General features: G+C 31.1%; 1 protein-coding gene across 1 annotated transcript in view; it reads right to left on the bottom strand.

Annotated features, from left to right (window-relative positions):
- Positions 1-518: 518 nt before the first annotated feature.
- Positions 519-11,050, bottom strand: part of LOC106688341 (neuronal growth regulator 1) — a gene marked incomplete at its 5' end in the record, with an annotated part of 208,226 nt that continues 197,694 nt past the window's right edge. Inside the window, 1 exon segment of the mRNA XM_067046270.1 lies at positions 519-1,082. Coding sequence (XP_066902371.1) covers positions 985-1,082 — 98 coding nt within the window.

Below are 11,050 nucleotides of genomic sequence, written 5' to 3'. Positions count from 1 at the left end.
AATAAATCCATACAAAGAGAATTTTTTTTTTTATTTATACTTTTTCACTTATAAATGAACAATCTTACAGTTTTAACAAATTAAATCATCAATTATTATTACTGGGGATTTAAAAGAGAACAATTTAAATGAAAATAATAATTTTTTGATATTCTAAAGTATCGAATTTCGACTAAAATATGTAAAAAAATTAAATAAATAAAAATAGTTATGTACATTCATATTTTTGATTTTTTTACACCATTTTTTCCTAATACTTTCTGTAATCCGTACACCATCTTGCAACAATTAGTTTGGTTTACCGAGATTACACTCAATATCAGGTATCATAAACAGTGAAACGAAAATGAACGTCATTTTAAAAAGAAATAAAAAAAAAATCTTAATAATTAGGCCGTCTAAATGCGACAAGTTTATTTTAGATGTTTATTTATTTATTACACATATATCTTATTACTAATATAATTTTAAAATATCAAATTTTCAGAATTATTACAACATTTGTTTGGTTTGAAACTTGTACTAAAAATAAATAATTAAATACATTTTTGTATATAAATTATAAACATATTACATTTTAATAAATTAATAGACAGGTCATTGATCTTATACCAGTTCAGTTTAAAAACCAAAATTATAATTTTGACTAAATAATTAATAAATTGATGAAATATATACACTCAAAAATATCAATAATTTCTTCTTCTATTATTGATTTTCATAAAATCACCCTGTACAGAAAATATCAAATACTTATTTCTTATAAATATACATTCAACACTTATACACCAATATTTATTTTGATTTAATAAATGTTCCATTTATTATATATACAACTATTTACATACACGGTTTGTTAATACATATCTGTTAATTAATAAAATTACATTTAGTTGACATACAAAATATTTATTTTTTTTTTTTTTTATGAATATGTATTCATGATCGTGAAAATTCCAAAAGACGAAATGGTTCTTAGAGAAGTCAGCTAAGAGCAGAAAGGACTGCAGACAGTAAAGTGAGTAATCCAAGGTTTGCTGCAGTAGCTGCACAACCATGTTGCATTGCTGCTGGTGTCTCTCCTGTATTTCATACAAATAATAATAATTAATAAGTGTTGTAAATTTAAAACAATAATATGTAGTTTAACATAGAAGTTTTAATTTATAAAAAGAGAGAGTTAATTGGTAAAACACATAAACATTTCATATAATTTTAAATATAACATCAGATAAATATTTTGGTACACCATTAAAAGTTCTAAAGGTTGATACAGTATTGAAGTTCTGTAAATTTGCTCATTTATTTTTTTTTTTTTTAGGATGCTAATTACGAGTTTATCTAACTGACCTCAATTTGTTTTCGAAAGAATAAAAAAAAGTAATATAAATATATATTGTTATTTAATTTTGTTTTAGTATCATTTTATACTAAATACATGATGAGAAAAATACAAATAATTTTAGTGCTTTTGATTTTTTCGTTTATCTTTCGTTTTCAGATACACAATATATAAATACGTAAACGAAATTATTTTCTTTTATGTATTATAAATTAATTCATATACAGATATGAAGCATTCAAGTTATAAGCAAATTTTTGATCTTGATTTTTTTATTATAATTCCGGAAAATAAGATCACAAAGTTGAAACCTAAAAAACATAAATGAACGAAGTTTTATAAATTAATTTGAATACTTTATAACTAGATTCGTTTCTGTTTATCATATAACTAAGCTAAAAAAAATAAATGTGGTCGTTCTTCAACGGTGACTCAGTAAAAAATACAGTTTCTATAATGATATACTCCAGCTTCATTTTGGTTCCTAAAAAAAAGTTTTCATAATTTATTATTATTATACTGAGGTTCGGGAATTCCTTCCTCACTTCGACCCAGTTGGTTCTTTTGTGAGTTACCCCTCTTTTCACTAGATATCCCATATGAATCCGTTAGGTTTGTTCTAGAAATATCATTAGGTTCCATTCTGTCCTGTCCCAAATACTGCAATGTTTGGAAGGCAAGGGCTTCACATTCACACAGAATGTGCTGTGCCTTTTCATCGTCTTCCATGCATAGACGACAGGTGGAATTCTCCACCAACCTCATCTTCTTAAGATGATATCGTAAGAGGCAGTGGCCCGCAAGGAGTCCTATTATTGTCCTAAGTTCATTTCTAGTAAGGTTAAGGTCAAATTTTGCCTTTTCCTCTGATATTTTCCCATATTGCTTCTTGCCTCGTTTCAATGTCCAGTATGTTTCCTTCTCTTCATGTTCCCAGGAATCAACCACCTTCCCGATTGCACTTCCAGATATGTTGGAATATGGCTCAAAACCAATTAGCATAATTTCTGACCCCTTCCTTGCTAGGGTATCTGCCATCTCGTTTCCTTCAATCCCCTCATGTCCTTGGGTCCACTTCAAGGTCAGTTTATTGCCTCTGGCTAATTCCTTTAGTCCCTTCAGGCAATTCCCCAATAGCCGTGACTTTATAGTATAGGCGCATTATTGCCTTAAAAGCAGCCTGGCTGTCTGATATTATATAAATGTTTTTTTTCCCTTTTGGATTGTTTTTAATATTTTCTATTGCGTGTATTTTAGTCTGGAAGAATTAGAAGAAGAACACACTAGGGTTCTTTCACGATATAAGAAAAATAACAAAAAAATAATAATAATTTATATTATGCTATTATATTTTAGACTGAAAATAAATTTTTAACTTGTTAAATCTCAGGAAAGTTCATAACTTAAATTACAATTAATTATAATACATATAATTAAATATTTAAACACATAAATATGATATTTAGCTGCATTTTATTTCAATAATGTCATTCAGATTTTCAATATATCTTTAATTTAGATTTATTGTTAAAGTTTCAATTAATTTATACATTTATATGAAGTTAATTTAAATACGTTAAATACGCAGATAATTTACTATTTAATTTTTTATCTATTAACAAAACATTAATTTGAAGCTAGTCACTATCAATCATGAGAAAAAGGAGAGACTGACGCTTTTACTATCTTTGTAGTTTTATTTTTCTTTATATATGTTTCCATGTTTGAGGATAACACATCCGATTTACGCACTAATAATTCAATTTTAAAATTGAAAATTGCTATTTCAAAACTAAATTAAATTTATGCAAGCACGGGTTATTCTGTATGCCCATGTGACAATAAATGTACTGCATTCACAGATGAATGTCTTGGAACAAGTATGTGACAAGCCATGATTTTGAAACAAAAAGAGTTTTGTGCAAAATGCTTCGCAGTTTCCCCATATAGCTATATATTGTGTTTATTTGCTAACGCTATATATTGTGTTTATCAATAACAACATGTTCATCCATAATACTATGGAATATGAACTGTATAAAACATAAAATAAGAATGTATGTTCCAAATTGCTTTAATGAAACATTTTCTTAATTTAGCTCTTCAAATTTTGTCCTAAGCCTATTGTTTTCATGTCAATTGTAGAAAATAATTTATTCTTCCTGGTGCTTAGATTTAGATGTTGTTTAGACATGCATAGATTTTGTTTATTTCTGAGTTAGTAACTATAATAACTAGCAATATAATATCTGACTCTTGGTTTATTACAAAGAAACAGGACAAAATCGATTTGATTGGAAGGTCTCATAAGAAATATCAAAAGAATTTGAGATGGAAATGATCAAAAGGAATGTTCAAATCCACCGTATCGCATCCCAGCATTTCATTTTCACTAAAGGAATCCGACATCATGGAGGTCCTATGGAAATTAAAATGATTGCACCGGCAAGGTGATTTTAAATGTAGAAGAAGTAAACGCCAATGATATAAAAAAAAGTTTATTTTAAAAAAAAAACTTCAACTAAATATAATCATAAAAATTATATCTATTGCTCCGTATCGATGTATTAACCTTAATATTATAAAAGTCTTTGTATCACTTGGAAACATCTGATTTGACCCTGGGGTAACAAGGGTCAGAAAGGGATCAGCACCTGTCAAAGAGACTTTTTCCAGAGGTATAATGGATACCAGTTGTTTAAGAGTTGAAACCCATTAGCCAGGTACCTAGAGAGAAGTCAAATATAATTTGTACAAAACCCTTGCCAAACACTTATAACCCATAACTTACAAGGGGCTATAACCACAACTTCTTAGGCGTGGCTAATGATAGCTAGTGAGAAATAAGATTCCAAAAAGGTGACGCCCCTAAGAACAAGACATTGGACTGGAATGCAGAGAAGGTACAGCACACAGAAGACATAAGCAGAGAAGAGGATGAAGTTCGATGAAAAGAAGTCCTCGGAAGGACTGACCAGATCTGGAACGGCTAAGACGTCACTGCACACCACGACATGCATCACACAACTCAGCTGCTATTTAGATATATAAGGTAACAATTTATAATGTAATTGCCCTAAGAAATTAACCACAGACACCCTGATCAACGACGGATATTCATAGCAATATATCAGTTTAATTAATTACGTCTCTAAGTGAATTAAATTCTAAAGAACTCATTAGTATTGTTGTAATGTTTTTATTTTGCTTTCTTTGCGGTCTCTTAAGCTGCTTAGAAAAGGAAGGTATTTACAGGATTGACAATAATTATAACTTAGGGAACCCGATGGTTCGATACCGATATCACCAATCGCTGTCCATAAAAATCCGTCCAGAAATACCCGTTTATACTCAAATCTACCAGTCCAGTCTTCACTGAATCATCCCACTTACACTTTGGTTTACCCTCGTACGTTTATTCTTCTTTTATTTATGATTTTCTTGGATTCTACATTTTTTTTTTTAAATCGTTGGTTTTCCAAAGATATGTAATACATCTATAATACTATTATCATTTCTGGAAATGTGTTTTCAATCTAGAAAAAAAATATATTTCCTGTTATCATTTTGTACAATAATTTATTTCAATGAGGTTAAGACCTATGCGATATTAAAACCACTTAATTGCACAATACTTTACTGAGATAAAATAGTGAAATTATTTCTTTTTTTGATGAATGAAATATGGTCCGGGTACGGTAAAAAAAACTCAAATAGTAGATAATTATACTATTTAATTGAGCCAACGTTTCGCCCCGCGTTGCAGGGCTTCGTCAGGGCTGTTTTGACGGCAGTCAAAAACAAAGTCAATTATATATTATATATTTCTTTTTTTGTTTGAGGAAATACTTATAAAGTGTAAAATTGTGTCGTAACACCGTAGATGTACCCTTACCATATGATATACGATATGATTACCACAAATATGTGATTTAGATAGTGTGAGTTCACACGCACACGCACACGCACACGCGCGCGCACACACACCATTGTGTGGGACTTGGTTATTTCGACGTAGAGGAGCTCATAACGTCGAAAACTCAAAATTCGAGATTTATATAGATCGCAATACCTTCTCTTGCCGTATGTCCTACATTTAGGTAAGTGAAAGTAAAATGATAACTCGAAGGCCTGCATGGACATAAAATAATACAACAATATCGGTATGTTTTATTCAAACAAACAAGTTTTTTTGTTGGACGCGTCAAATTCACACCGAAATTTTGGGCCGATTCTAAAGAAGAATATTATACTGAAAATAAATCATAGTATTTTTTTGGACATTCAAAATAAAAAATAAAAGATTGTATACATACTCCAATCAAAGACGTGAACTGACAAGGCAATCACAATTCAATCGTTTTAAATGAATGAAATTCAAAGGAAATTCTGCTAAAAGCCCCTCCCCATCGTAAAGTTGTAAAGGACACCCCTCGTCCCCCATCTGATATGGCCAGGAAACTACTAAATATGGATCAGTACTAATCGCCGTTACAGCCCTTATAAATAATTGAACATTTGGGTCAAGGGAGGATTTGCAATATATACTCTTCAAGACTTTAAACCTTTGATCATTAAATGTCCTCCAGTGAAATTAGCCTAAAATTTAGCTGTACCTAGAAGGAAGAGTAAATAAATTCTTGTGTAAAAATGTTCTAAATAAACGATGGTAAAGCGTTTACCATTTCCTGAGGATCTGTTGCTATAATATGGCAGACTTATTTCTCAAAACGCTGGTCCTATATTTTTAGTTTAATTGACAATAACTTTTAAAGTATGACAAGTAGCTGAAATATTAGAAATATTATTAGACTGGCAGTAATGGGCGAATTTTGGGGGTTCCACAAAATGAAAAAACGACCCTCCCTCCGTAGCTAGAATAAAGTAGTAACCAGCAGATAACCTCTGTCAGAGATCCCGAGTTCGAATCTCAGTAAATAAACTATTTTTTAAAAATCAAATTATAAATAAAAGGTGCAAGAATGCATATAAAAATTGAATAGAAACAATTGATTTTAACTTATAAAAATTGATTTGTACATATATATTGTTTGCACTTTAAGTAATTTTTATTTTTTCAGTATGTTTTTTCTTATTGGCTTGTAAATGGCTTTGTGAATTTAATTTAATTTTTCTTCTTTGTTTAAGAAGTTATATTATTATTTTGTTTGTAGTTGAAAATATAGGTTTAATTTATGCTGCGTTTTTTTATACATGAAACCTTTAAATATAATAATATTTATTGGTAATCATTTTCATCTTGCTATTAGCTGATGGTCTTGGTAAGTTTATATTTGAAACCTCACTTCTCCTAACTTTCTCTCAATTCTCTATACTTTGTCACAAACAAAATTGTCGATATGATTATGGTAGTCATTAATGTTCCATACCTAACCGATCTAGCCCGGATCAGATATCAATCCTTCCATTATAAACTCCCTAATCATCAAAACCATCTTGTTTCTAACCTTACTTCTTCAATTTCTGACAATCCTCCGAGGTGCTTGAAAGAAAGATGGCCCCGAGACCTTCTGGTGTTAAAATATTATTAGAGTGCAATGAGTATTTTCTCACTCCATTTTGATCTTATATCAAATTTACTTAATGTGTTTTTATGTAAATCCAGTAATAAATAGCAATAAATTAATAAATATTTTGAACCCTTACTGCCACAAAAAATCTTTTTCAAAGATTAAAATGAAATATTTTAATTGAAAATTTAATTAGCCGTCATGTTTATCATTCATTTACTACAGAACGAGGAAGGCCTTTGTCTGTTGCAAATCGAAATAGGCCGCTTTTATGTAGTTTACCCTTCGGCTTCCAGGCAGGTCTTATCGTGAACTGATAACGGTCATTGTGGCGAACGAGACGATAACTAGCGATAAGGCAGTTAGTTAGGAAATGTTAATGGTCGTACCTTTATCGTCCGGCCCAAAGGATCACCAATAGGCTCCTGCCCCAATCTGTTCCGTTGAAGAACTCTTCCTCAATAATATTTAAAATATCGGATCTGACGTTGAAATCATTGGGGAATAGTCGATTTATCAATGGACTGTCAATATTTAAGGATACGACAGAATTCTGATCGAATACTTGGTTTATTATTAAATACAATACAAATTTAAACCTATTATTGCCGAAATGCTTGGTACGAAAAAAATAAAGTAACGTATATCCCCCCATTGTAACCATTTTTTTAACTCTTCCATCGGACCATTAGTGTGTGGTATTCTGATCCATGTGTAATTATCCTTATAGAAGCTGATGAAGGTAGAGTGGGGCTCCTGGCTTTTGACAACTTTTTTTGAAACCTCACGGTCTTATAGTGAATAAACTAGCACTTTTCCCAAACTTCTTTTCCGGTAAAATATATTGGACCGAAAAAGGAGTTATTTTTCTGTCCTAATATTTTACGTAGTACTTTATTTTCAAAAACATTAAGCCGCTGTTCTTCCCTTAGTGTAAGAGGCCAAGTTTTGAATCCGTATAGAACAGTGGAAAGGACTACTGTTTTGTGAATTCTAACTTTTATGTTTTTGGACAAAAGCTAAGTAATTTCGAAATTGAAAAATAATAAGCATTTCGCGCCGTTAACCTCGATTTTATTTCCTCGTCCATTTCGTTTATTCTAGTCTCCTTAAACTTTATACCTGTCCAAAAGTATTTCCTTCTATATCTAATTCGAGATTGCTCCCATGCTAAGTATGTATTTTGTTTTATATGTATCTATTGTGAGACCCTAGTTCCTTACTGTAGTTTATCAATGTATTTAGTTTTAGTTTCCTTGACCTTACCCATTAATATAAGACTTTCTGCATACCCAAGCACCTGCAGGTTCGGTCCTTGCGCCAGTTCTATTCAATATATATACTGCCCACATAGTCGGGACTAAATTTGAAGATGCTCAAATATCTGCACATGCGGAAGACATAGTCATATACTCGGCAAGCATGAATGCAAACAAGGCCATGGACCAGGCCGCCGCAGCGGCACCACTCATCGCTAATAAACTACGAGACATAAACATCTACATCGATCCACAAAAAACAGATGCCATCACTTTCTCATACAAGAAAACTCCCAACAGAGCACGCAAACTCAACGAACAGACAATAAAAACCAAGAAACATCTCACTTACCTTTTCTTTTTTTTTTTCAAACACCTCATCTACTCACCAGGGCTGTTACTCAGACTAAAATTACTCATCTACAAAGTAATACTACGACCATCACTCCTACACTGCGCACCACTACTACACTATCTCTACCCAACAGCCCTGAAATCACTACAACAATACCAAAACAGTACACTGCAGAAGTTATGGCGAGGGACATCTCTGGAAAGATGTAATATGAAACACATTCATAACGAACTTCAGTTAGAAACTGTTCAACAACACATCACACGGAGACACATGAACTTCTTCGACAGTCTCCCTGCTTCCTTCAATCCAGTATTCCAGTCTACCACTCCATCCCCCCTTCCTGCGAGGTGGCAGGGCAGGAAAGGTTCCAAAAACCCTATTAACATCACCTCATAAATCCATCTTCTGATGCACCCCCTCCCTCTCCCCCACACTTCTTTTTGACTTCTAACTGTTTTTTTATTATTATTATTTTTCTTATTATTTCACCATTATCTATCGTCTTTGTTAATTAATGTTTTTATTTTTATCTTATATGCGATACAACACGAGGAGGCCCCTCACATCCGGACTTAAAATAGCACCCTTTCAGAATGGATAACTCATATATACAAATAAACATAACAGGTAACCTTAAAATACCATAGGTAGTAAAAGGTAAGATACAAAACAAATTACTTTTCTTTTTCACAGTAATGCACTTATTAATTCACTATTATTTCTGTTTCAGAGGGATCGGGAAAAAAAAAATCACCTGCATATTACCACCTGAGTTAAACCTGGTATACATCACATTTTTAATAACGTATTCTAGTGCTATATTAGATAAGATAGGTAACACAATATCACCTTGTTTTAAACCCTACCGAACAATGAGCTTCTAAGAATAATGATTCCTGATTCGTACATTATCAAACGTTACAGTCATGCACATCCGTATTAGATTTAATAACTTCTTTGGTATTCCCTGCTCAATCAAAATATTACCGTAAGCCTTTTTTAAATAAATATAAAGCTGATAAACTACCCCGTAGTATTCCAACTTTTATCCTTACCATTATCATATGAATTATCAACAATTATCTTAAACTATCATTATCAACTATGGCAAATATGCTCTTAAACTTTGGCTTCTGAGATCTAATATATCCATCCGTAGTTTTTTCCCTTAAAATCAAACAACAAAAATAAAACTAGTATATTAAAATATACCATGAAATAGAATAAGAAAGAAAAATGATAATCGAAGAGGATAACAAATTGTAAAAAAAATGATTATCGAGAAATCAGTGAAGTTATAAAGCTTTTTATATGGCATAAAACACCCATAGTTCACATAAGAGAAAGTGTAGGGTTTACTGAATGTATAATACAAATGAAAATATGGTAAAGACGTATAAGCATGCAAATGATATCGATGTTTAAGCTGAAATATCATCCAACTCCAAAAAAACATTATACCATTTAATGGAAATAAAAGAAGTAATTCTTCATTTCAGGGAAATCCCGAAAAAATCTGGAAGTTGGGAAAAACATTTAGTTTTCCTACCACCTTAACAATCCCTGATAATCCTCCGAGGCATCTGAAAAGAAGATGGCCACGGGACCTTTTCATTTAAATTAATGTTTGAAGTACCACCAATGGGTGATTCCTTCCCAAGATTTTCAAGTTTATATGAAACATAAAACATATTTACCTATTGTATTATTTTGAACAGTTGTAAATGACATTAAATAAATAAAAAAAAAAAGTTTTTCAAGCAAGTGGTAGTTGGAAAGGGATGTGTCGACGAAATGATTCAAATATTTTTTTAAACGTTTAATATCCTATTATTTATTTTTTAACTCTTGCAAGAAATTACATTTATGTTTCATTTTTAGTTTAATGAGTTCTGATACATTTTAATTATTTTGAATTAGCGTTGAATTGTCCAATCCAGATAGTTTTGCCAACAAAAAGGCTTGCCCTAGGTTCACGATGCTGTTTTGAAAGCAAGCCTCAAGTGGCATGCGTTTAAGTCTGAGATCAAAGGGGTCATTTTGAAACCATTGTTTGAAATTAAACGGATATCCGATTAATTGCACTCGATCCACTCCAGATCAAATAAACATTACCATTCTTCAAAGTATAGTGAAACTGTCAGAGGAATTATGTCCTATTTCATCAATTTTAACCTTTAGTTTTTGGAATGATCTAGAATATATGTAATAACAGAATAGTTTTATACAGGCAGTGATGTATATTTTATAATATAAAAATAAATGATATATAAAAATAGTTCTTATGATTTATATTTGAATTTTGGAACCTGAAAGAATAAGTTTTCAAATATTTAGCAGCTATTTACATATTAATTATCACATTTCTGCTCAAGACTGTCATCAACAGCTAAGCCTTCTTACCTATTTACTTTTATATTTTCTTTATATAGTTGATGCATTTATTACTATTAATAACTAGAATCACTATTTAATTAATCTAAATTAGTATATGTACATATTTAGTTAACTCTAGTACTTACGTAACATTACTTTCAAATATTAATTTTAATTACTTTAA

This window comes from Halyomorpha halys, unplaced genomic scaffold (genome assembly GCF_000696795.3).
Source record: "Halyomorpha halys isolate HHAL.00 unplaced genomic scaffold, Hhal_1.1 Scaffold1106.1, whole genome shotgun sequence".
Classification (NCBI taxonomy): Eukaryota; Metazoa; Arthropoda; class Insecta; order Hemiptera; family Pentatomidae; genus Halyomorpha; species Halyomorpha halys.
The sequence above is the reverse complement of the archived record's forward strand: the minus strand, read 5'-3'. Positions and strand labels throughout refer to the sequence as shown.